At 37.2% G+C, this 27,826-nt stretch overlaps 2 protein-coding genes across 2 annotated transcripts; one reads left to right on the forward strand and one right to left on the reverse strand.

Moving 5' to 3' along the window:
- Window positions 1-1,255: 1,255 nt before the first annotated feature.
- Window positions 1,256-3,677, reverse strand: LOC137007558 (serine/threonine-protein kinase pim-2-like). The gene is made up of 8 exons (XM_067369097.1): window positions 3,434-3,677; window positions 3,052-3,342; window positions 2,671-2,961; window positions 2,440-2,522; window positions 2,268-2,318; window positions 1,805-2,177; window positions 1,454-1,633; window positions 1,256-1,362 (listed from the first exon to the last, which is right to left on the reverse strand). Exons 1-8 carry the CDS (start codon window positions 3,675-3,677, stop codon window positions 1,256-1,258), a joined length of 1,620 nt encoding a protein of 539 aa, XP_067225198.1.
- A 3,375-nt stretch (window positions 3,678-7,052) lies between these two features.
- Window positions 7,053-24,393, forward strand: patl2 (PAT1 homolog 2). Its single transcript, XM_067369828.1, has 19 exons — window positions 7,053-7,153; window positions 7,632-7,785; window positions 8,011-8,276; window positions 8,388-8,453; window positions 8,541-8,594; window positions 8,677-8,832; window positions 9,679-9,756; window positions 9,861-10,006; window positions 12,931-13,005; window positions 13,094-13,217; window positions 13,356-13,476; window positions 13,567-13,664; window positions 13,764-13,817; window positions 18,340-18,482; window positions 19,092-19,248; window positions 19,330-19,470; window positions 21,927-22,024; window positions 22,392-22,532; window positions 23,808-24,393. Exons 1-19 carry the CDS (start codon window positions 7,133-7,135, stop codon window positions 23,839-23,841), a joined length of 2,127 nt encoding a protein of 708 aa, XP_067225929.1. The 5' UTR covers window positions 7,053-7,132; the 3' UTR covers window positions 23,842-24,393.
- The last annotated feature ends 3,433 nt before the right edge of the window (window positions 24,394-27,826 follow it).

Below are 27,826 nucleotides of genomic sequence, written 5' to 3' on the forward strand. Positions count from 1 at the left end.
TTTTTATTGTAAGAAAAAAGCTATTAATTCAATGTGTGATACCATATAGGCTACCCTAATAAAATCTTCAGCAATCATCATTAAATGAAAATTTGATATTGTCACATGCCAATATACATATAATTATTAAAAACAGTTTGAAGCAGAAATATTTAAAACCTTGTGTACATTTTGTATTCTCCTTATAATGTCTCTTTATATCCCCTTATTAATCTAAAACACATTTGAAAAATTTGCATTGCACCCCTAAAGTTTTTAATCCGCTCCTAAATTTTTCAACTTACGAGCACATGTGCTCCTTGGAAAAAAGTAAGCGTCAAGCCCTTACAGCCTTACAGTTTTCCCTATAAATTGTTTTATATACTGTGCTTTAGGTCTATAGGTATACTTAAAAATTACACAAATGAAAATTTACTATGACAGAGGTTAAATCAAGGTCAATGTTAAATCTCTAAATAATTCACAAATCATACTCTAGAGTTGTGTGCGGTCACAATCATGTTGAATTGTGATATATGAAGCTGTCTGAAGTGTACACACGAGTAGACTCACTCCCAAAGTCAAAATTGAGGGGTCGAGGGTCTGTCCATATAAACTTCCAAGCAACAAGATGAAATAAAATAAGTATATAAGTATTATAAGTATTTTGTAATCTTTTTTTTTTTTGGTTTTAGTTTTAGTTACCGATAATAACCCAGGTGCTCAGTGCCCCCGGTTCCATATGGCAAACTTCCTTACCATATGTTGATTATTGTTCTGAGCATTAAAAAAAATCTTCAGTGTTTTGGTGATTTGCATTCTATGTGTGTATCGCCACCTACTGAACTTACTTGACCGCTAAGATTTGTTATTCTGATTTTTCTTATTTCCTTGTCTAAATTTTCAAAAACGCATGATGCTAGTTTACACTCTGTCCCAAGTTTTCTACTCTAATCGGGGGGAAAATATACATTTTGCTACCTTAGACTCTGCCCAACTAGCCGATCTCTGACCAATCAGGGCTCCGATTTCAGCTGGGGCTGCATGTTCATCCACACAGGGACCCTACCAGTGGAGAAGAGGATAAAATAACATGTTTGTGGAGCGTCCATTAGTTCATGGTCCACTCCTCTTTTCCGTAGGTGCACAGGAAGCCGCCTCTGCAAGTCCTGTGTCACTCCTGATCACCCTATACAAATAATTAAAACCTTTTATCTAGACTGATCCTAATAATCCAATCCAACCTATGACTGCTGTCCTTCAGATAAGTGTAACATCACTGGCCACCTGTTCTGTGTAACCAGGGATGGCGCTCAATGTCATCTAAGCTGGGACGGTCTGCAACCTCTGCACTGAGACACCAGCTAATCAACTGACAGCACTCTGTTACACACAACACAGTACTTCTCTTCAGTTACACAACAGAACAAACTTCTCTGTCTGGCTTCATCTCTGAATGTATGCTATCTCTTGCCTGTAGACAGCTCTCTGGGGAAGTGCAGTCTGCTGTTAGAGGTGACCCTCCATGTGGCTCTGAAGGGTAAAAAACCACATAAGATCTTGTAGAGCGTCACCCCCACTGACCAAACAGTAGCCGGTCCTGCATGATAGTGGTGCTGATGAAACCACTCAGGAGGAGCATACTGATGAGTGCCTGAGATACCCAAAAAGATCAAAAACATCCACTGAAAAGGTTCCAGTCCAAACTAAATGTAGCCCTGAGTCAATGTAGAGTTTCCCTCTGGTTGATAATCAAACATTTGCAAAATATCCATGTATAAGAACATCAAGTAGTAAGAACTTTCTTCCTGTAACGCAAACCAACCTGAAAATGATGTGTAGGCCGAGTCCTTTAGGAGGTCTCCACAACCAAAGTCCAGCAGCTTGATGTCATGTGAAGCTGTGGAAATCAGCAGGTTCTGTGGCTTGACGTCCCGGTGCAAGACTCCGCGTCTCTCGCAATGTTTCAGCGCAGTGATGAGCTGGACCAGCACTTTCTTGGCCAGGCTCTCATCCAGACAGCCGTTCTCCTCATAGAAACTCTGGAGATCTTGGCAAGGAACTGGTCGTTCCAGGATCATGATGTAATCAGTGGGACAGTCAAACCACTCCACAAGCTGCAGGACATTGGGGCAGGCAGGAGCTGAATTGACCCAGGTCATCAGTGCGACCTCCAGTGGCAGCAGACCCTTTCCTTCCTGCAATGACAAATGCTGCATTAAAACCAGGACTGAAAGCGGAAGTGTGCGTGTGTGTAAACAGAACAACAGATTCACGCTGGAACTTACAACTTTCAGCCTCTTGTTTGTCCTGCCTTTAGAGACATACTTGATGGCAACCTGTAGACAGAAAGCACAGTAAATCACACCTGCTTCATTGTGACATATGACATTTACTAATATCAACTCTGTGAACACTTCTAAAGGCTGTTTGAATGAAAGAGGGAAGAAAATGTCTTACTGGCAGTCCATCAGACCTGCGGGTCCCAGCATACACGGAGCCAAATCCACCTTGCCCCAGCAATGGGCCCTTCGCATACGCTTCTGCAATATAAGATAACAAGATATGTCTTTAAGAAATCTCTCAAAGAATTTTACTTTAATGCAGTTTTTACATCAAAGATCTTGAGAATATTTTACAATGACAAATCAATTAATAGTTGAGTCATAACCTCTTTAAGTCTATTCTGACCTGGGCGAGACCGTTTGGCAGGTCTCTTATATGAGGTGGATGGATGTCGATCATCTGGAGCTTGCTGGATGCCGCTCTGCCACTTCCTCTTCCTGTCAGTCTGATCTGTTGACACAGAAGAAGCCAACTCGGAAGGCAGAGGTGCTAAATAGCCAGGTAGTTCTTGACTCAGTGGCTGGTTTGGGTTTGGCAGCGGTTCCTGATCATTGTTGTCACCAGAGCCATGTGTCCCAACCTCCTGATTGGCCGTCTGGGTAAAAGCTGCACTCCTGGTTCTGGAGCAGCCTAAAGCTGAAATATTTCACAAATCAAATACTTAAAGCATCTATTAGTAATGTAAGAATTGGCTAGGCTTACGTCTTCAATATAAGCCATTCTGACCTGTGCGTGACCGTTTGGCAGGTCTCTTATATGAGGTGGATGGATGTCCATCATCTGGAGCTTGCTGGATGCCGCTCTGCCACTTTCTCTTCCTGTGAGCCCGATCTTTTGACACAGAAGAAGCCAACTCAGAAGGCAGAGGAGCTAAATAGCCAGGTAGCTCTTGACTCAGAGGCTGGGTTAGGTTTGGCAGCGGTTCCTGATCTTTGTTGACACCAGAGCCATGTGTCCCAACCTCCTGACTGGCCGTCTGGGTAAAAGCTGCACTCCTGGTTCTGTAGCAGCCTAAAGCTGAAATATTTCCCAAATCAAATACTTAAAATGTCTATTAGTAATGTAAGAATTGGCTAGGCTTACTTGTTTAATATAAGCCTATTCTGACCTTTGCGTGACCGTTTGGCAGGTCTCTTATATGAGGTGGATGGATGTCGATCATCTGGAGCTTGCTGGCTGCTGCTCTGCCACTTCCTCTTCCTGTCAGTCTGATCTGTTGACACAGAAGAAGCCAACTCGGAAGGCAGAGGAGCTAAATAGCCAGGTAGCTCTTGACTCAGTGGCTGGTTTGGGTTTGGCAGCGGTTCCTGATCATTGTGTCCAAAGCCATGAGTCCCAACCTGACTAGCCATCTGGGTGAAAGCTCCACTCCTGGAGCAGCCTGAGGCTGAAATATTTCACACATCAAATACTTAAAGGCTCTATTGGTATACAGTGTTTCCCATACATTGACTAGACTGTGGCGGCTCGCCACATTCTAATTTGTCCCGCCACAGTCTCAGAATGAAACGGAAATTAGGTTTGTCGCGATATATAAATTACCGTCTGATAATTGCGCTCTTTTATATGGCAAAAGTGGGAGACATAGAGCAAAATAAGTAGATTAGCACCAATTAAGTGTTCGTGTACTATATTCAAAGTCATCTGAAGCCATTCCATAGCTTCATGTGAGGGACAGAAGAAATATACATCGATAAGTTCACGGTCAGAAACTTGTCTTCCCTCCGCTACAGCTGTCAATCATTCAGCACTCAAACAGCGCGTCACGTTCGGTAACGACAGTCAGCACGGTAAAACTCTCCAATATGATATATTCCCATTATAATACTTGATATGTATATAAAGAGCTGCGGATTTGCATAAAATGCCTGTATCTTGCTGGAGTTTATTGCTGTTTCTGAACGATGTCATCATTCTGGCTACAGGATGTCTGTTAGATCGCACAACACAAGGACTATGAATTCGTGTCACACGCACAATAACTGGAATTTAAAAATGAAAGAACCATATGATTAATAAACTGTTAGATACAGTCAGATGTACACAGGGATTCTCTTTGTACCGTGAATTTTTCAATGCGCAGCACAACTGCGCGCTCTGACTCGATATTGCTTCGAGCGCATCATTCTGCACCCGGGATGCGCATTAGCGGTTTGTGCTGCTGTTTTGAAGCGTTTCATATTATCATGGTTTTGCACACTGAACGATTATTAATAGCCTATTTTGTTCTGTCGTATCTATAGCTTGTTGCCCCATTAAAAAGCTGCACAATACATTTAAAATAAGCGCCTTTTAGTGTTACATTAATATAAATACATTTAATTATTTACATATAAATCTAATATAAATCGTTTTTTCATTTCAGAATACAAATAGTAATTTTAAACTTTTTATTAACATTTGGATTTATAAAATTACTGTGCAAAGTTTTTAGGCTAGAATATTTTTTTGCTGCTGAATTATATACTCACCTAGTTTACTTATTTATTTATTGGTCAGCTTATGAATATATTTTTATTCATTTGTTATTTTTCTCTATAATGAGATGGTGTGTTTAGTGCATTCTGGATTGGTTAACAAATCAAAGATACAGGCTCCCACTAATAAATTAATTCAACACAGGTAACCATACATATTTTAATGGTTTAAATGTGTGCTCTACATGTTTGACCACTTATGAACTATCATTTAGCCTACTATATGTTGTGTACATGACTAATGTGCCCTACCATCACCAATAAATAAATTACTTTTAGAGCACAAAATTGTTTACAAGAGAACAAATTTCTTTATTGATCTAGTCACATAATTTTGCTCTCAGAATACACCAGATTTATGCATTTAAATTTAAAATGTACAAAATTTTCCTCCGGGGGAACATGCCCCCGGACCCCCCTAGAGGAACCGATGTCCACCCACCACAGTCTCACAAAATCCTGTGGGAAACACTGTGGTAATTTTATATTGATAATCAATAATCAATTTCAGTGGTTACATCAAATTATGTTTAATTATATTTTTTAACTTTCTATTGGGTTGTGAATTACAAATTAGCAAATCAGCTGCTCCCCCCATTATAATTGTGACAAGAAAAAAAGCTTATTTGAATTTGCTTTTTAGAAAAGGCATGCAGTGTTTCATTTACAAGGAATAAAAGTATGTGATCATTTAGTTTTGAAAAAAAAAAAAAATGGGTTCAAATGGATTAACTTTCACAAATTACTTAACATTAATTAAGTCAAATAATGTAAAACATCACACTTTAACATACCAATATAAACAAATAAAAAAATAAAACACTCACCTCGTCTTTCACCCATATGAGCCACCGAAAATCTCAAAACTCCAACAAGAAAAAAAAAAATACAAAAAATAATAATAATAATAATAATAAAACTCAAACAGTAAAATAAAAGTCTCTTTCAAAGAGAAGAACGCCTTCAAAAATAAAACTATAAAACTCAAAGAAAATATCCTCCGAACGCCTTCAAAAATCAATCTCAGCACAGAAAATACTCTCCAAAAGTCTCTTGTGTCTCCTTGTCTCTCAACCAACAGATACCGATGGGTTCAAATGTATATATTCAGTCAAAATTCATTACACGCGTCGCTATAGCAACCAAATTTCGAATTATGCATATGCACACCTGACGTCGGATACGCGAGTACAACAATTTTTACGTAAAATTATGTTTTTTATATATGTTAAATTAAAGTAGTCGATAATATGAGCTTTTAGTGAATAATTATTCAAATTAAATAATATGTGATTAATTAACATTGTGTAAAATTAATTAGGATCATAATCTGACAAATTATTGAACCAATCCAAATTCTGCTCCCTTAATAATTTATTAGACTATGATAAATAATAAACATTTTGGAAATTAAACAATAATTCATTTCAAAAATATAAAAAAAAAAAAAAAAAATAGTAATAATTCTGGGTAGCCTATTCAGATCACATGACGTTTCGTAACGGCTCTAAATTCTAAAATCTGTTCATTGAACTACTTCAACCGAAAATGTTTCCCTGAAAATAATTGCACACGTTCGTCAACCAATCAGATTCAAGCATTCAACAGCCGCGTCCAAAGATCGTGCCACATCCTGTCTCCTGAGACACCTTCATCTGATGGATTTTTGAGGTACCAAATGTACAAATGCCTTTATGAAAACTTATGTGTGTATTCATGAGCTACTTTCATGATTAAATCTGCATAAAGTTTGATTCATATTTATTCACTCTTTGTATTTTTGATTGTCATTGCATTAGAGAATGGAATATCAGAATTAGTTTTAAATATCCGTGTTTGTCTGTGTCAGACCATGCTTAAGTTACTAGTATCGGGGGAAGGAATGTCTCGTAGGGAAGGGATGATATCCATCCCTCAATGCCCGCTGTACTCTGCTGCTCTGGCTGAGTTGGGTGCTGTGCAAATCAGTTACTATTTGAATGAAGATAACTGCTGGAGTTTGGACATAACGTCGAGCCCTGCAAAGAAACACTGCATCATATAATGTTTTAAATATATTCAAATTGAACGGTTATTTTAAAAATGTAACAATATTTCACAATATTATTATTTTTTACTGTATCAGTATTTAGTTGTTGGTGGGGGTGAGAACGTGTCCCCTTTAATGTCTATGGTGGTTACGTGGGCCTTGCGTGAAGCACCACCTCCGCGCGCGCAGGTGTGTTCATTTACAAACACTGATAAGCACGTGTTACATCACGAGCAGTTGTAGACGTTTAGCGAATGTGGATGCTTGACGAAATATTTCACAAAATACTGACAATATTGAAATGGGTGATTCTGAACATCCCGTAAGTAGATGAAACAATAACATTGTGAATAAGTTGAACATTTTGGATGAAAGCAATGGCTTGCATGTGGACTATTATAAATGTACTCGTAATATTTTCGATAACACTTTACAATAAGTTCAATTTAATTAATACTTTTACAGACAATAGCGAATAATGCGCAATACATTTGTTAGAGTATTTTTTTAGTCTTTGTTAACGTTATTAAATACTGTTCATTAAATACTGTTCATTGTTGGTTCATGTTAGCTCAGGCCAATCAAATATCAGCAAATATCAAGTACAACTTTAGATGTTATATTAAATGTTAAACTGAAGATGGACTGACCTTTTATCATGTTAACTAACATAGTTACTTAACAAATTGAATCTTGTAAAATGTTACCATATTTTATTTGTATGCAATCCATTGCTAATAAGGTGATTGTTCGCAATGATATATAATAATAATAATAATAATATTTTGTCTCTGTCTCAGGAGAAAAACGGGGAATCTGTTCCTGATGCCATTTGGCCAGAGAATGGAGATCAGTGGAGCGACAAAGAAGAGGATGATGAATGTGGACTGTTGCAGGAAATGGCTGAAGAGGATGAGGAGATTGACCTCTACAATGAGGAAACATTTGGCTTGGGTATTATTATATTATAATATCATAACATGCACAAATTGGTAACTGACTAAGGAAGGGTTTAAAACCAATATAGAAAGCGGAAAGGTCCCATCCATTTTTGTTTAAGTGGAGGGAAATATTGTATTTGTATTGCTAGATGCATTGTAATCTCTTTAAGAATTATCCCTGCAGCATTTTTTTTTTTTTTTCTCATACTCCCTAACATCACTATGCAAAAATTGCCAGATGATTGTGCGAGTGGTGAAAATCCAGATGTAGACCCTACAGATCTTCTGCTGCTGTGTAGTGACAGCACTCCAACACCACAGTCTTCACCTCCACCACCTCCCAGACCACCTTCCTCTCACAGTTCTCATTCGCCCCCCATACCGGGACCTCACATTTGGCCCCACACTCCAACGGGCCGGGGTCAGAGAGGGAGAGCTGGTCGAGGCCAGCTGTTTGATGACCCAGCTGTGGTGAAGACTGTGGAGGGTCGACCAAGCCTGAAGGTTTACCTGCCTGTTTTTTTTTTTTGTTTCCAGAAATGCTGGTGTGAACATAAATTGAATACTAACCAACACCCCCACCCTGTCTTTTTTCTGAATTGTATTTGTTTTTAGAGTCTTGATAGTGCCATTGTGGATTGCAGCCTCAGCTCCTACTGGGAGGACCTCAATTCAAATGCAGTGTGTAGTCTTCAATATTTAGCAATAATAATTTTGATTTGACCTGAAGTGCATTTTTTTTTTTTTTTTTTTTTTCCTCCACTTCAGTGGATGATAGCATCTTTAAAGTCCAGTAGGCCACCTCCAGCATCTATATATCAGGTGATCAAGCAAGATCAGATGTGTCATTTGCAATTATACAACATAACCATTTGTTGATCATTTTGATCTTCTCATCATTTAGGACCAGGCGATCGTGGGAGTGATTGACCGATCAGGACGTGGCAGGGTCCCACCTGTCTCTCCAAACTTTCTTTCTCCTATGAGGCCTTTTTCCACTAGCCGAGGCAGGAGAGGACAGCCTTTTGTTGGATCCTTCAACCAAAGATGTCATTATCAGGTAGTGGAGATTGCGTTTTATGTTCTGTAAAGGTAAATTTGAGTCATGTTTCCCTGTGCAAAACTAGCTGCCACTACTCTAGAATGTTTTGGGTGGTTATTAGCATTGCTAGGTGTTTCTACAGTTTTTCTCCAAGTCAGTAATATCTTGACATTCCAGACTAAGCCATACGTTTTTGTTAATGAGTTAAGATCCTCCTTTATGCCCCTCTGGCTTTATCGCTGAAGCATATTTCAATGGACCGTGATCTGTTGAACTCTGTTAGGACTCTTAACTTTATAGTTGAATGGGTTAATGGCGTTAAACCATCAACAAACAAATTGGGTTTGGGGACTCGCAGAGTGCTGCTGGGAAAGTTTCAGAGGGAAAAGTTTGTTGTTGTTTTTGTTTTGTTTTTTTTTTTAAGCACTTTATCTGATGTTTTGTTTTGCTGTCTAAAACTGGTTTGAAATATCAGCACGTAAAAGATATTTAATTGTGCATGCTCAGTATTTGGTTTATCTTAGCAGTCAGATTAGCTATCGTGTCCATTTTTGCAATTCAGATTTGTGTAGTGTTCACAAACCTTTCAGTGTCCCAAAGGTGTATACATGTAACAGTACTTCTATAGTGGCTTGAAAAAATTATTCAGTCAACTTTATTCTTTTACTTTAGCATTATGATACAAAAGCCAATTCTAAGTTATTATGTTTAGCGGTTTGTTCAAAACTCTTAAATTTGCTTGAGTCATGCTTTTCTTGGCAAACATCAGTAATTATCTAGAAGTGTAAGTAGTCTGTGTCAATCGAGTTTTTAATAAATTTAGTAAAATGTATAGAAATGGATCTACATTTCTTTCTTGTTTAGGCACAAAAGAGTCCCATGGTGCCTTGCTCTCCTTTTCGTCCCCAAAGACTCTTTACACCCCAGCAACAATATAATCAGGTGACCCTCTTGTTCATACAATTGCTAATTTTCTGTTCCTGAATAAAGTCATATTGAGCTTTTTTTCCCCATAAGCTCATATGTTTTGTTTTTGTTTTTTCCAGCCTGGAGGTTTTCTGTCACCTTCCCGTCCTCATCTCTCTACCCCAATGCCCCACACGCCCAAACTCATGCACCTGCAGTTCGGGACGGAATCCCCCAGGCCTGCTCCATTCTACAGCCCATCCTCCAACATCATGCAGGGCTTCAGGTTGGTCATCTCTGTAAAGGAATACTTTCGAAGATGAAAAATATGGACCCTCATGTTCCTCCAAACCCTGCCATTAAGCATTTTTCAAATAGTTAAAGGAACACTCCACTTTTTTGAAAATAGGCTCATTTTCCAACTCCCCTAGAGTTAAACAGTTGAGTTTTACCGTTTTCAAATCCATTCAGCCGATCTCCGGTTCTGGCGGTACCACTTTTAGCATAGCTTAGCATAGTTCATTGAATCTGATTAGACCGTTAGCATCGCGCTTAAAAATGACCAAACAGTTTTGATATTTTTCCTATTTAAAACTTGACTCTTCTGTAGTTAAATCGTGTACTAAATAAAAAGTTGTGATTTTCTAGGCTGATATGGCTAGGAACTATACTCTCATTCAGGCGTAATAATCAAGGAACTTTGCTGCCGTATCATGGCTGCAGCAGGTGCAATGATATTACACAGCGTCCCTCACAAACGTCTCCATGGTTGCAGGGCACGTTCCCTGTGCAAGCAGGGGCTCACGGGCGAAAGCAAAGTTCCTTGATTATGGATTCGAAAACGGTAAAACTCAACTGTTTAACTCTAGGGGAGTTGGAAAATGAGCCTATTTTCAAAAAAAGTGGAGTGTTTCTTTAATGGTACTGGGATGTATACAACTTCAATACGTTAGACCAAGTCACACAACCACATTGTAAAGCAAACTATTCACATTGTAAACTATACATTATTCAATGTACTTCCATTTATTCAAACTTGATTCATGAAACGGTACAGTGCTTCCCACAGGTTTGAAATATACTTGCGGTGGTAGCCGGGTAAAAAGTCTCCCATTACCCACGGCACAAAAATGGTCTACTACATGTGACAAACAAATAAAGTGTGATTTTGAACAGTATTTTTATTTATTGAAATTAATTTTAATTACATACTAATATTATGCATTATTATGCATTGTAAATTATGCAAAAATACAGCATTTAAATGGTTCTCCTTTTCCTATGTTCTCCTTGCTGTATTATAGTGTCTCTCTCAGTGAATGGGACACAGATTTTACTAGTGTAATTTATATAATGTATAATGTGTCTCATAATGTTCTTTTCTTCCTGTGGGGGAATTAAATGGAAATCAAATTAAATACAATTTGTGTAACCAAAATATCAATTATGCTTAAAAGAAAAAGAAACTTGGTGAAATTAAAACGTATAACTTTTAATTATTAACAAGCCTGAAATACACTGGGACTCTTATTTTGAAAAGTCTCTACTATTGCAGGCTGATCCTTCAGATTCTTACAACCGTATAAAACATTTTATATAAAGGCCATAAAGAAGACATTGTAATTCATTAACTTGAGTTCATTATCAATCTCTTGGCACAAATCTGCGGTTTTCATTGATTGAGAATCATTTTGAAGCAGTTTTGCGTGAGCTTGTAGAGCACGCAACAGCACCCCCTTGTGACTTTGCAACATGCAGCGCCCGTGGGAATGTTAGCAAAAATGTGTCTCCAAATATACTTGGGAGGCCGTTATTATACCTGGGCAGCCCGCCCAAGTAAAGTCTGTGTAGGAAGCACTGAGGTCACACCAGGTGTGATGTCTCGAAACTGATGTGGTATCATGGAAAGTTTTTGTAAGTTTGTATCAAATGAGATTTGATAACAATGGGTCTCATTCACTAATAATTGCTTGGATTATTCATATTTATACGCACAGGAGAACTTCTCATGAGAATTTTCTGCCTAATTCACAAAATGTGCATACATTATGTACATGCAGCTGTACATGACCCAAATCTGCATCTTTATGCAGAAACTCGCAGCTTGAGCTGTAGCACACGTACCTTTTTTTTCTTTTACTTTTTTTTTTTTTTTTTTTTTTTTTTTACTGTACATAATGCAGTGTCTGTCTCTCTATATCTGTGTTTTCAGTTGTTCCTAAATTTTTGTAAATTTAGAATAAAATTTGGAATGAAAGTTGATCAATCATGATTTGTTTGTGAAAACATTCATACGCACATTTCACCCATGAATGAGACCCAATGAGTGTAAAAATTCTACTAAACATCTCCATATTGTGCTTCAGTGAAAAGCCTAAACCTAATGAGTCAATGAATTTTGCATTTTTGTAAAAATATAGTGTTCATTTGTTAAACAAATTTATTTGTGAGCAGTGCACGACACGTGGGTCAACTGCGCATTAGGTGTCTTAAGTTTGTCCTGGCTTGTAGTGCTTTCTTGATCCCTCTCGTATTGCTTTGTGCTTCTCTTTGAACCGTTCTGCCAAAAAGGCAAAAAAAGCACAAATATCTTAAATGCACATGAAAACAGAGCAAGTCTAATATATGGTTTAATATTATACGTCAATTGTGTGTACCTAGGGTGATCATACATGCTCTGCCACCACCCTTTCCCCCCTGCCCCCTTAATTTTTCTTAAAGCTTTATGTATCTCAAGTGTGCAGCACATGTCCTGAAAATTAAAGCCAAAACACATTTTTGTTGCCCCCTGGTGAGTCTGTGGAAGTATGGGTGGGACCTTGATATTACTATGATATATTACTATTAATATAGTAATTACTATATTACTATTAACTAATGCGCACACTCGGGCTCCAAATGACGTAATCTGCAGTGACAGTTTATAGAATATTTTGACTTCCATTTTACTACAGTGGAAGGAAGACATGTTGTGTGTCCCCCCTTTTTTTTTTTTTTTTTTACAGTCTATGATATATCCTAATATAGATAAACTAGTTGGTTGCAACAGGGTGTAGAAACTCTTAATTCATCATCTTTGTACCTGATAACTTAAATTCGTATTTTGATAATTTTGTTTTCAGGTAAAGTTTTCAAATTTGGTTCTGTAATTTGGATTTACTAGCTACTATTTGGTCTTTCCATAACTGATTTTTCTTTGTCAACTTTTAGAGCGCCAGGTCCTGTTGCTCAGTTCCACCCACAGCACAAGCGGCTTTTGAGTCAGCGACAGCAGAGACCTCACAGGTAAGTGCAATGAATGCTGTCTTATGGAAATAAATGTTTACTAGAAAATGTTGTCTTTCCCTTTTCTGAATTGAAATGTAATTCTCAGAAAGCCAGTGAGTTGGGACCCATATTCTCAAATCATGACCGATAAAGAGAAGGAATGGATAATCAGGCTGCAGATGATCCAGCTGCAGAGTGAGAATCCACATCTGGATGATTACTATTACCAGGTGTATATCAGTCCTGAACTGCTTCGCACTCCTGAAAATGGGATCTGTTTTCTCAACACTGTCCTGTTGGCTGTGTGCTGGCTTAAAAAAGTTACTTCTTTACAAATGTACGAGTAGTGGTATTTTTAACCTCTGCAGGAGTACTATCAGAGGATGGAAGCCAAACTTAATGAAGAAGAGTTCCTGGGTGACCGGCTAAAGAAGGAATCACCTAAACTCACAACCCCTTATGTTACCAAAACGGTCTCGTACATCCCAGGTCTGGCACAATAATCTGATGGAATGCCTGTTTTATAATTTTACAGTATGAGTGGTTTGTAGTGATTCTTGCATTACTACATTACTACAGTGGTCCACATTGAAGGTTCGCTTGGGCAGGTTGCAGTGTCCACCTGTTTCTCTCCCAGAAGAGCAATTGATGCCGTTCATGCAAACACACCTGATGAGGTGAGATTTGCAATCTTTAACTGAAGATGCAAAATAATTTGGAATATTTTGGTGAGGGGCAGGAAAAAAGAAAAAAGCTGTACCTTCTTATTTGAGCAGGAGCACAAAGACACTAGACAGCAAAGGTTGGAGGTGTTGAGCACCATTGAGAAGGTAAAGTAACCACTTTGTAATATTTGAATCCAGTTCTGAAGTTTTTATTTTGGTTTGGAACATATTTTTGCACTCTTACGCTTTGTCCTAACCAAACCTGTCACCAACCATCAGTGACTTGCCAACCTGTACATGTTCTCCATTAGGGCTGGGCGATAAATTATCATATCGATAAAATTTGCATAATTGATTATAAGCTCTGGACATTTTTACTCTATATGGATTAATCTAACAGCCTATCAAACGGCAATAGAAATAAACATGACTACAGCCAGTCAGTGCATGTTGCTAATAAATGATTTCTGAGTGTCTCTCTTTGAATGAACTGTGCGGTTTCATTTGATACACAAACTCAGACGCATGTGACGCTCTGTGTTTTCATAATTTGCAGTCTCATATGAGGACATGAACACATGAACTTCATCTCCAGAGCTGCTTTGAGAGTCTACCGTCAAATACACACTAAAACTGAAAGTTCTTAACGACAAATTGACTTCAATGAATTGACAGAAATGGATCACTACTGTATACTAAAATGTGCTTCTAAAAATAGTAGCATTATTATCAATATCATACAACCAAGATATTTTTTCATCCATGTTTTAAATTGATACAGTTCTGTTCATCTTATTTGACAAAAAATAAAAATGTTTTGTTTTCATTTGATTTGCAAGAAGCTTTAAAAGCTTTTGTTAAATTGCTAAAGTTTATATAAATTTGTAATCACAGAATCCACAAAAAATAAAATGGGAAAACAGAATTTAGGGGAAAATAAAATGGATTTCATGGGGTCCAAAATTAAAAGGTAGCTACTCTGTGTACTGTTTAATTGTGAACAAACAAGTTTAAGTTCTTTCCCAATGTCTATAAATGTTAAATGAATAATGTGATTAAATATTCATATGATATCGTATGATATGGAAAAAAAATATTGTGGTTAGATTTTTGGCCACATCGCCCAGCCCTATTCTCCATATTGTTGCAGTGTCTGCCTCCCCCCTTTTTTTTTTTTTTTTTTTCTTTTTTTTTTAAATAATCATTGTTATTATTATAACTGGTGCTTTAGGTGAAAATTACAGACTGTCTTGTGATATGCATGACTTCTCCAATCTTTTAGTCTGCTTGAACCTGCCACTGCAAACTTCCACTCAAAAGTGAATGCAGATGAATGCAACGCACACACCTCAATATTCAGTCAACAACAGTTCATATCACGGTTTTAGGGTCACAGTTTTCTGTTCTGTATGGTTCTTGTTGTTTTTCTTTTAAAATATATAATATATATGCTTACTAGCTTATCCACAATTTAGGATACAGTATTAACATTTTTGTAATGTAATCATGCAACTGAATTTGACTTGACTTAAGCACATTATTGGGACCATCTCTGAGTAAAAGCTAGGTGAGATTTTGATACAGCAAGAGAGAAGACATTGATGACATGCTTTTTGTTTGTTTGGCAAAAAAAAGGGAGAATGTGTATTATCTCTACAGCATCTTGTGCCTTTTTAGCACACAAAGATTAAAATTAACTTTCATTTATCAAACTGCCAACTTCAGTGTAGCTCTTTTTTTTTTTTTTTTTTTTTTTTTTAAAAGCGACCCTTAAAGCTCGGTCTTTTAAACAAGTCAAAATACTTTAAACATAAATATATTACGGGTGACCCTGAATAGTCGATGATTCGATGCTTCGATAGGAGGCTACCAATCTCACAGTTGAATCTTCGCAGAGATATGGTGCGCTCAATATCTCATTTTACATATTTACGGTTCTCTCCTAATAGATTAATATACAACCTATTATGTTAATGCTGTAAATAAAACTGTGAAAAAGAAGCTTTAAATATTTTTAATGTGTGAATAAATCCAACCACCCCTGTGACAGATTTAAGTTTCACAAGATGAACCATGATCCGTGACCGATAGAGGAGCATCTTGGCGGCAGGGATTAAATCGTTAACAATGTCTGGGATAAGAAAATCTAAAGTGTAGAATTGGATGCAATTTGAAATTGTAAAAGATGATCCAAAAACGTATGATGCAAGTTGTGCCAACAGCTCATGTCCTAACTCAACGACAAACACTGCACTACTTTTAGTAGGCGTTTCTCAATGTCAAGGATACTTCCTTGGCTGGACTGGTCCTACCAAGTCACTTCCTCCAGAGGCTAGGCGAGGCTCCTCTTTAGCATTCGGAGAACACGTAAATGGAACAGACTAGCAAGTGCACCAGTGTACATTATGCTGCCCCACCAAGTTTTCAAAATGCCCCCCCCAGTCACGCAATCCTAGAACCGGGCCTGAAGTGCACGTCATTATGTCAGTGAAAAGTTTTCTCCCGCTTTCGGGAGAAATAAAAAATTACACCGCTATCGCTTCTGAACATTAAATGATTTCTCACCAATATCAGTTCACCGTGGTTAACAGCTGCTTGTTTTCTACACGGAGACGTATGAACGCCTCAATTTGTTCCTTGGTCCCTGTCAAAAAAGACGAGAAAGCTATGAATAACGCTGTGAATGGTATAATGGTATAATATTAACATTAAATTACTTTGGACAACTTAAATAGTTATTTATAAAAGAAATGCCGGTGACGGCAACCAAGCTAACAAGTGTTAAATGACGGTCCGGTTCAGTTAGTCATCAATAACGTTATTTGTGTAATTTATAATATCAATACGGTAGTAATTTGTACTGCCATTTAAACGTTAAACTTTATTTATCTGACACATTTACTACAGTTATAACAAATGTTTGGTAATGTAAATATGCTTACGTTTAAAAGCATACTGCCCGCTAACGTCCCTTTTTTTTGTTTTTTTTTTTTTGAACAAGATCGCAAAGCTGCGCGCATAGGATTGTGGGTGATTTAAGAGCGTGAAAGCTACACACATGCATCCTTTCCTGTATATGGGATATTTTTCGAACTAAGGACTCGGTCCTTGTTTGAAATTACATCATTATAAAAGTAACTAATTACCAGGGAAAGTAACTATTGCGCTAAAAAGTCAAATAACTTGGATGCCCCCAATATTGAATGTCTAAATTATTCTTGATCCGACTCATAACTAATGAGAAGCTCTTGCTCACGACATGAAATTTCTCTGTACTGTACTACGTTTTGTAGCCTTTAAAGAAAACATAGTTTCATTTGTTTAAATGGGGCCCATGTTAGATTTTAAAATTTAAATTTACAACCTGTTTGATTATGAAAAGTGAACTGCATGAGTAAGATGGAATACATCATAAGATGCGCAATATATCGGGAGACATGGAGTGGGTCAGACATTATTTTGACCACTTGATTTAATTTTGTTTTGTAGAAAGCTTTTCTTTGAAGTGAATTTAGTTTTGTTTCAATGTTTCATCAATCAATTGCCTGGATTTAATAAATAAGAAGCAAATATACCATGCAATATAATCATGACATGGAGGCGCCGGCGCAATCACTTGCACGTGAAGTGGAGTACGTCTTATAGGCTAAATGCCTTGTTGACATGATAAATATATCTATAGAAAGATCAAAAATGTCAACTTTTAAACTAAATCATTCAAAAAGAAAAGAAATGGGCTACTTTCTGACTATGTAATCCAAATGAAATGTGCATTCTCTCTTGAGGCACGTCCTCTGCAGAGATGATGAGAGTCAGCAATGTTAACTTCATCTTTGCAGCCAACACTGATTCAGAAAACATTTAAAATGTATCCTTGCTGTATTTGTCACTTCATAATCATTACTTTTGCCGGTTCTTTGTGCGCTTGAGCGCTATATCTAGCCTGTATTACATAAACGCTCATTATGGTTTTATTCTCTCCAGTATTTAAGAAATGAAATTAATATAAATGTGATTAGTAAACTAATGGCTTAAATGAACAACTAGAAAAACACGTATTTCACATTTTCGATCCAGTGTGTCACAAAGGGTCCGCTCTCGCTCCACTCGCATGCTCTGACGCGCGCACACAGAGCATCATACATTATTATCAGTTTAAAATGATGTGTGTATGAATAACTTATACTATTTCTTAACAAAATGCTTTGCAGGTCTATCATCTCTAGTCACACCCCAATCATCATCAGTAAGCATGTGTCCCACCCCAACTCACAGACTAAAGAAAACTTTGCAGGTCCTATGGCTGCGAGAGAGCCTACTTGGTTGAAAACCGCTTCAGTGAGATCAATTATAGTAAAGCGACATTTTCTTTTTCTTTTTGTCAGTAACAGTAACGGCGTTGTAACGGAAAGCGATTCGTTTGATTAGCAGTTACTGAAAAAAATAATGCCTTTAGTAGCGCCGTTTATTTATAACGCAGTTATTCCCATCACTGGTCAACAACTGCATTAAAAAATCTTCTTCATTAATCCATTAATCTCCTATACTTCACAAAGTCACAACGAAACCAAAGTAGTGACATATTTTCTTCTGTATTTAGTACTCTACAATCAAGTGTGTGGGTAACTTTAGTTGCATTCTGATTTTGAGCCCCATATGACTGTTTAAACCCTTTGCTTTCTCACAGTTGTACGCAGTTTTGTTAGAAGTGGAAGAGGCAGAGAAAACGAAGGCAACAGTGTCTGACAAAGATGAGGAGAGGCGGTTGATGCAGAACATGAAGAGGAAGGTGCAGCAGCTTTACACTGGGCTGAGGTGCACTAATCTATTGTAAGAAATTATTATTTTTTTGAATGAACAGTATAATGGCTTGTTTCCACCGGGCGGTACAGTTCAGTATCGTTACACAATTTTTGCTGTTTCCATTGTCAAAAGTTGTGAATGGTATCCTAATTCCATACTGTACCACTTTTTTTGGGACCCTTCCATTGGGGTTCAAAGCATAATAGTACCAATAGTACTGGTACCAAAAGGGTGGAGCTACACTCACTGCAGAACGTTGATTGGTTGACGGAGAATCATCACTTGTGCGTGCTACAAGGTGAATGACAACAGAATAACATTGCAACACGGTGTGTATTTTTCAGCCGTTTTTCCTTTTGCAGCCTTTAGCCTTTGCTCAAACAAACCTGCTGTATTTCCTCCATTGTTGTTTACTGTCACTTTCTTCACGCGAGAAAGACCTCAATCACTACTTTCCGGCATACACCATGCCTATCAAAAAAGGTACTGTTGGTGGTGGAAACACAAGCCGGATGAGGGTTTGCTGTGCTGTACTGTACTGAACTTTACCACTCGGTGGAAATGAACCAATAAGTTTGACTTCATACTCCTGTGGTCTATTTATTTTATATATAAAAAATCTTCCCCTCCCTACAGGGATTCAGGAGAGGAATTTCTTTCGTGTCTACTTGTATCAAAAGGAAAGAGGATGTTGGCCAGGCTCCTGCCCTTCCTGTCACATGATGCATCCCTACATATCCTGAGCGTGGTGACCAAACACCTTCCAGTACTGATGAGTAGAGATACAGATGAGGTCTGGAACATGTGTAATAATTTGTGTTTTCAGTATAGTTCTTGATGTTGATCACCTATTCAAGCTTGAACGCCTTCACAGGCCCTGCCTGTTTTGTATCCATCTCTCCGTGCTGTGATTGATGGACTTGCATTCAGTCAGCTAATCAGAATTCTCAAAGAGTTCACCACATCACTGCCCGACTCAAAAGAGACACGGTTAATGCTGGCCTGCCAAAACAAGGTCAGCTTTCAGATGGTTTATTAATTTTTTATTATTATTATTATTGGGGGCCAAGCACCGAAGGTGCGGAGGTACCTATTGTTATTGTTGTCTTCTTCTCCTTCTTCTCCTTCTTCTCCTTCTTCTCCTTCTCCTCCTCCTCCTTCTCCTTCTCCTTCTCCTTCTCCTCCTCCTCCTCCTCCTTCTCCTCCTCCTCCTCCTCCTCCTCTTGAAGTCTATGGCAGCCCATAGAACCACTTGCGGGCACACAGTTAGAGGACAGTCTGAACTATGTCCATAGCAAATTTGGAGTCTCTAACTCAATCCCTCTAGCGCCACCAGCTGTCCAAAGTTGCACTTATGTTTATGTTAATAACTTTTGAACCATAAGGGCTAGAAACAAAATTCGATTGCACCCTATGACGTCATTTTCCGCCATTTTGAATTTTCTGAAAAACCTACTTTTTCGAACTCCTCCTAGGCCGTTACTCTGATTTTCATGAAAATTGAATCAGATCATCTTCAGACCATGCTGACAAAAAGTTATGGAATTCAAGTCGATTCCTCAAACCGTTTTCGAAAAACTCGCAAACGAATTGTACCTAGTGCTTGCGAAAACAGAAGTGAGGCTGTATCTCCGCAATGCTTTATCGTATTCAGACCAAACTTGGTACCTGTCATCACAAGCATGACCTGAGGTACCATGCAGGGTTTCGGCACAGCGCCACCTACTGGTGTGGAGATATGAAAAATGGTCATTTTTGCTTAACTTTTGATGGGTTTGTTCAAAAATCATAAATTTGGTCTCGTTAGATTCGGGGCATCATGCAGAGTCGAATGATATCCAATTTTCCCATATCGGACATTTTGGCTGTTGGCCATTTTGAATTTTGTGCTAAAATGCTGTATTTTATGAACGCAATAGCGTATCGTTATGAAACTTGGTATGAGTCATCAGCACAATGCCCTGAAGCAGCCTAAGAAGTTTCGGACCAGTGCCACCTTGTGGTCAAAAGTTATAACAATTCACAAAAATGCTAATAACTTTTGACTATATTAACCGATTGTAATGAAACTGGTCTCAGTAGATTCATTGGGTCATGCTGAGAACATTGATATCAAATTTGCCATAGTCAGCTGAACTTCCTGTCCGCCATATTGTTTTTCTTTAAAAACCTACTTTTTCGAACTCCTCCTAGACCGTTGCTCCGATTTTCACCAAAATTGAACCGTATCATCTTCAGACCATGCCGACAAAAAGTTACGGATTTCAAGTTAATAACTCAAACCGTTTTCGTATGCCGGAGCAAAGAATTTGAGATATGATGCAAAAATTACTCTTGAAGCTGTATCTCTACAATGCTTTGACATATTCAGACCAAACTTGGTATGTGTCTTCACAAGCATGACCTGAGGCAACATACAGTGTTTCGGCGCAGCGCCACCTACTGGAGTGGAGATATGAAAAATTGTTATTTTTGCTTATAACTTCTGATGGGTTTGACCAAAATTCATAAATAGGCATGGGTCATCAGGACAAAGCCCTGAAGGAGCCTGAGAAGTTTCGGACCGGTGCCACCTTGTGGTCAAAAGTTATAACAAAATTTACAAAAATGCTAATAACTTTTGACTGAATTAACTGATTGTAATGAAACTGGTCTCAGTAGATTCCCTGGGTCATGCTGAGAACATGGATATCAAAATTGCCATAGTCAGCTGAACTTCCTGTCCGAAATATTGTTTTTCTTTGAAAACCTACTTTTTCGAACTCCTCCTAGACCGTTGCTCCGATTTTCACCAAAATTGAACCGTATCATCTTCAGACCATGTCAACAAAAAGTTATGGATTTCAAGTCGATAAGTCAAACCATTTTCGTATACCAGAGCAAAGAATTTGAGGCATGATGCAAAAACGACTCTTGAAGCTGTATCTCTGAAATGCTTTGACATATTGACACCAAACTTTGCAAATGTCATTGTCACCTCACTCTGACCATACCACATTAATTTGGTCACAGCGCCACCTATTGACCGAAAGTGATGAAACAGTAAATCATAATTTTTGATCATTTTTCAGCTCTTTTGCCTAAAATCATCTTAATAGGTCTTTAATTGTTCACGGCCGTGTTGGCTGGCTTTTTGTGCCACTTTTGTGCTTGGCCCCGTAATTGCTGCTTGCAGCTATATTTATTATTATTATTATTATATTATATTTTTATTATCTTGTCCTTTTCTGTGTATGCGTTTTTACTATATCGACAGTTAGCTAATGTTTAACAGCTTTTTTTTTTTTTTTTTTGCTTTTTTTTTTTTTTTTTTTTTTTTTTTTTTTTGGGCTTCCTAGTGGTATTGCTTTCTAGTATTTTCAGTTTAATGAACGGAGGCAGTCTTTACAATGTGTAATTTCTATTTATTTATTTATTTATGTATTTATTTATTTAAAAAAGCATTCTTAAATTAACTTGTTGTTTTTGCAGTTTGGCCTGTCGTTGCTGTATGCTCTGCTTTCGCAGGGAGAAAGGCTCTTATCTTCTGACCTTCCCATGGAGCCCAGCATTGGAGACTTTGAGACCTGGTACTGTTTGTGCTTGCCATCAGATTACTTACAGAGAGACAGACTAATGTAATTGTTCTGTCAAATATCATGTACATTGAAATCGGTATGCCATTTTACTTATCTAGTAAATGCATCTTGATTTTAAGTATTTTTAGATATTTGGACTGGAAAGACAAAAATACTAAAGTCTTTTTTGCAGTGTTCTAGATTTATTGATATGTTCTTGTGTCAGCGTATTTTATTCAGATTTTGTCTTATTGTGTCTGCCGTTGTTCTTCTGCTGCACTTTTTCAGCTGTATGCAAACAAATATTCAAATATTTTTGTGAATGTGTGTTGTAAATGATTTTTAAAATTGTAACTCAATTTTTCTAACAACCATCAAGGACGGATACCGTATTCCATGTGGCCCGGCAGCTATCCCAGACAACACTTGTTGAGCCATTACTTCTGCCCTCCAACCTGCTAACACTTTTCTGTCGCTATCTGGACAAGCGGACCATACACCAACTAAAGAACAACATGGAGTAAGTCTAAATACTGCACTCAATAATTCACACTTTGCATACCTCTTGGGGATTTTCAGACCTTTTGCTTTGTTGTAAAATGGGCACATACATTGAAATATAGCCTTGTGAAAGTAAACTGAACCAATGAGAAAAATTCAACTTTGTAACATGCATATCGCAATTTATCCAAGTAAGGATAAATCCGTTAGAGAAGGAATCAAGGCCTTGTCAGGACTGCATTCTTGCAATGCCTCCTGTATAGGAAAAGGGCAGTAACATTAAGATGTTGCTCTTTGGTATTCAACTCAAATAAGTAATTAGACACTGCTTTTAGCGTAACTTGCTTCCTATTATGAACTGATAGTTTGTCAGACTGGTTTACCACAAGCGAACTGTTCCAGAATTTGTTTTGGGTTGGAACTAAACTCTGCAAGGCCTGAGGCCCTTCAGGAACGCAGTTTTGCACTCTTCTTAACCCATTTTGCACTGGACAAGGCTGTGATAGTTGCTGCTGTAAGGAGGCACAGCAAAGAACAGTGTATGATGGAAAGAAAAGATTTTTTTTTTTTCTCCACTCATGTTCATTTATTTGGAATTCCAGAGGAAGACATCTGAACATATCATTTAAGTTTGCAGCCTGTTGTTGGATCACCCAGACCTGATTATCATCTGCTCTGCTTGTTTGCAACACTACACTAAGGGGCCGTTTCATTGAAAACATTTTGGCCATTCATTTACACGACAATGGCATTTTGGGAGCCTGAAAATGCAAACTTTTGAAAATGGGTTTCATTGTGCAAGATTTTGAAAACTATAGTTGTCTCTGTGTAAAGTACAAAAAACTGAATTTTTTTTTGAAAACTGCGATCATGCACATGCAAATTACATGTTCATTCTAGGCCCGTAGTGTTTCTTTACAAGTGACATCGCCAACTACTGGCCTGGCATACATAATACAGCACTTTTAATCATTTTGCAGATACGTGTGAACTGGAATCATTTTGACAACATTGTCATCTGTATGTGAAAAATGCAAAGTAAAAACTTTTCCATTTTTAGTACATCGTTGTCATGTAAATGTACCCTAATTTGTGGCATTTTAGGTAGATTGTGTTGGTCATAATGGAAATGAGCTGCTGCGTCTTGATTTCTTTAATTTGTGCATTGTTAGTAGATCAGTGCTTTTATGTGATTGCTGTCTCATGCTAATTTGCCCTGTTTAGTAAATTTGGCCCTTGACTTTTTTTTAACTGTAAGATTAATGTTTGTCTTTTCTTTTCTTCCTGACTGCAGATCAGCTACAGGATATCTGGCTGTAGCATCATAAATGAGCACTGACCCTTTGACCTCTCGCTACAATGACCTGAAACACAGGACGACGCTAAGCATGAACTGGATTTTGTGACAGACCACATTCATCAATTTATCTGTATTCTTTTTCCAGTTAACCTCAATTCCCCTTCTCCTAATTTTTAAACTGTCTACTTTAAGCATATTCCATTTAGTCCTTCTATCAAGGTCAGCTTTGCTCTAATTGGCAATTAGCACTTTTTTTTTTCTCTTTTTTTTTTTTTTTTTTTTAAACAAGATTTATCAAAGTGGCTGATATTCAGTCATTAATCATGGCCATGTAAAGCCTCATGAAGAGTTTTGCGTCACAGATAAAGTTGATCATATTGAATTTGTGGTCTGCAGGTCTTCAGAGCGAGCTGTTGGGGTTGATGTAAAACGATAGTTGCACTAAAGGTGTTGGGTTTAATTTGTGATTATAAAAACATCTTTTGTTATGAATCCAACTGTCTTTCAAAGAAAGGTTTTGGGTGTTAATTTGGATACTTTAATGTTAATTTCAGAATTATGTATGCTTATGTGAAAAATGTTTGCGGTATGGTTTCATTTTGTTTTATTTTTGTAATTGTTCGACCTAATGTTATATCTAATGTATTTTTTTCACTGTTGCAGAGCACATGCAAGTTAAAAAAAATAAATAAATAAAAATTTGTAAAAGTAACTGACTCGATGTTCACAACTTTAGTGACTGAATCAACTTAACAGACATTAATTTTTGGACACTATCTTTTTGATTTGTGCTACTCACAATGGTGTTGTCAAAAGTACCGACCACGATACCAAGTTGGTACTAAAATTAAAAATGTGACGCTTTGAGCGCAGTTGACCAGATTCGTAAACGCCTCTGATTGGCCTTTGTTCACGTGCTCATCAGATGTCTTTGATTGGCTACAATGATCAACACATGGGAGTGTTTGAAAGCACAAGGAAGTATTTGAATTTGAAAGTGTGAGCATTTGAAAGCAGACTTCAAGCAAGTATCTGTGTAAGCACTCTGGTGAAGAGCGTCATTGTCTATTTACTACATGTTTTTGAAGCATTGATCATTGTAGCCAATCACTAGATATGTTTCCATCCAAAGTTGTCAGTGGAGGACTTATAAAATGGTTTATCCGGTAAAAGTTTCCATCGTAGTTTATGCGCATGTTTTTGTATTGCATAAATTTAGTTGAGTACACAAGTGTTTTTTTTTTTTTTTTTTGTTTTTTTTTTTGAAATGTGATATCCCAAAATGCACAAAATATCTGATGAACGCATGGGCACAATTGGCAATCAGAGGTGTTTACGAATCCATTCAACAGCGCTCAAAGCATCACATTTTAAAATTTTCAGTACTGACTTGGTATTGTGGTTGGTACTTTTGACAACACTAATTCACAATATAACATGGCCTTGAGTGCATTTTATAGTAAGTTAACTTCTAGACACAATGTACCACTATGCATCAATAATGTAAATGGCAACATTCTGAATTCAAATTGAATGACAATGATTTCACTCAGTTTTTAATAAATTAGCAAAGGTATCTGAAATGTACATCTAACTCCAGGAATAACTATTAACCCCATGAATTACTAGGGCTGCCCACGACTAAAAAATTTTCTGGTTGACTAATAGTCGTACATTTTAAGCAATTAGTTGGCTAATCGCACATTTATTAATAAACCATATAAATCATAATAAAGAACCTTTGATGCCTATAGCCTAATCAGTGTTCAAGCACACGCATAATTGCCACAGCGCACCGGCAGAAGTAATCATTATGATAAGCTAGTGTTTTTTTTGTATTTTCAACTGCAGTGATGAAGTTGACTGTGCTGACTCGTCATCTCCCCAGTAGTTGACATGCCTATATGCATGTTTCATATGGATTACATAATCTGAAAATATTTGTTTTCCAATTGAATTGGTTTATTCAAAAGTATGTCACTTTCTATATTTAAGCTATATTTTTCATGCCTATCGGTCAAGTTTACATGGGGTTTCAGTTTTTTTTATTTGGCGTGCTCAAGTTCACAGAGAGAGGTGGCAGAAAGCGCACCCCGTTTGCAAAACTTTCTAAAAAAGCACAACATTTTGTTATTGTGAGATCACACAAATAAAAATAGACTCTTCACAGATTCAAAAGGTGTATTACTCTTATCTGTATGACCACAAATGACTGACAATTTTAAATGCAAGTGATAAAAACCGGTTTTAAACCGGCGCCTCCATGTTTAACTGTCGTGCAGTAAGCACGCTACTATTCAGCTTTCACACTTGAAAGCCCACATTTTTCTAAGTTCTAGGTTATCAGCCATGGCAGCCATTTTGAATGGGAAAGAATCATTCTTATTTTCTTTACGATTTTTTTTAAATCAGAATAAATTATACATGTCCTAATTTAGAAATGTTTGTTATGTACTGGATTAGCTCTTTGTCCAGCTAATTAAATCAATTTTAGAAATGAATTGTACAAAAGACTTTTACTTTCAGCCTGTGTTTGCTTGTTTTTACTGCACTGAGTTTTCAGATCAGTCACATCTTCATTCTAACTAACACAGAGAACTCCTTTGTGTGTTTTTGTTTGTTTTGGGGTGGGTCAGGGTGATGTAATTCGACATATCAGTGTATTTGTATAAGTGAATCGGAAAAGAGTAGGTTCAGGGGTTAAAGGCCAAGCTTTCAACTCTCCTTCACCTCTTGATATGAGGATTTTGGTCCTGTGTGTGGAATGTCAGCCTCAAGTGAGACACTGAGGGTTTTTTTCTTTTGCTGTACCCACATTGTTTTACTTTCTCATGAGCTGTCTTTCCATATTGAGAAGTTATCTCAGGCTGTTTTCAGAAAAGGCATGCAATGTGCTGCGTGTGCGCTGTGTGGAAAATTAACACATTTGAGTAACCTTAGTGAAACCACATGACACAATCTATGTAATTACTAGGATCTATTAAAAAGGTTTAGGTTGTTCGATTTTACATTATATTACACATTTGGTCCTAGGTGGCACTTGTCCACAAAATCAAAGTTGCCAGGGATATACTAATAATGTGGTAATTAAAGGAAAAAGAATGTAACAGACCCACCTCCATTTGAAGATCAGAATGATATAGTGATCTAGCACAATGATCATATTACTTTACTGCAGAGCGTAAATCACACTAAAAAGGTTACGTGTGATTCATTCTACTGAATCTGTTTGTCTTAATCTCTTCTTTTTCTCTCATATGTATTTGGTCAGTTCAAATTGTTCCAGTAAATGGTTGTCCTAAATGGCTCTCTCTCTCTTATATGTAGCATTGGAAAGCCTGATTTATTCTATTTTTTTCTTGTGAATTGGTTCATCTTAAACAGACCCCATAGCTCTGGAAAGCCTGATTCATTTTGGTGGATTGGTTTGTTCAGACATTTCTTGTAAAAGAACAGAGTCCAAAAAGATAACTCTGTTTTGTTATTTATATTAAGTATGTCTTTTTAAGTTTGATGTTGCCCTAATTGTGATTGATTGTTCATTCAAAAACTTATAAAATAATTATAAATATCATTGGATAGAGGTCCGTCCTATTTCACAACGATCCACCAGCTTGGAGATTTCTGGCCTCACTGGTTCATATTAGTTTATGGTTCATATCAAAATAAAATCAGCTTTTTTAGTCATTTTACAACAAATGCATAAATATTGAGATATTTATTATCCAGCCTTATTGAGAGGTGAAATTTGTATAAAAACAAAAAATATGATTGCAATCCAATACCATAATCTATAATTCCAACATCTGATACCATTACTAGAAACACTGGTAACACTTTACAATAAGGTTCATTAGTTAAAATGAACTAATAATGCACTTATACAGCATTTATTGATCTTTGTTAATGTTAATTTCAACATTTACTAATACATTATTAAAATCTTGTTAACATTAGGTAATGAACTGTGAACTAACATGAACAAACAATGAACAATTATATGTTGCTGAACA

This window comes from Chanodichthys erythropterus, chromosome 19 (genome assembly GCF_024489055.1).
Source record: "Chanodichthys erythropterus isolate Z2021 chromosome 19, ASM2448905v1, whole genome shotgun sequence".
NCBI classification, from domain to species: Eukaryota; Metazoa; Chordata; class Actinopteri; order Cypriniformes; family Xenocyprididae; genus Chanodichthys; species Chanodichthys erythropterus.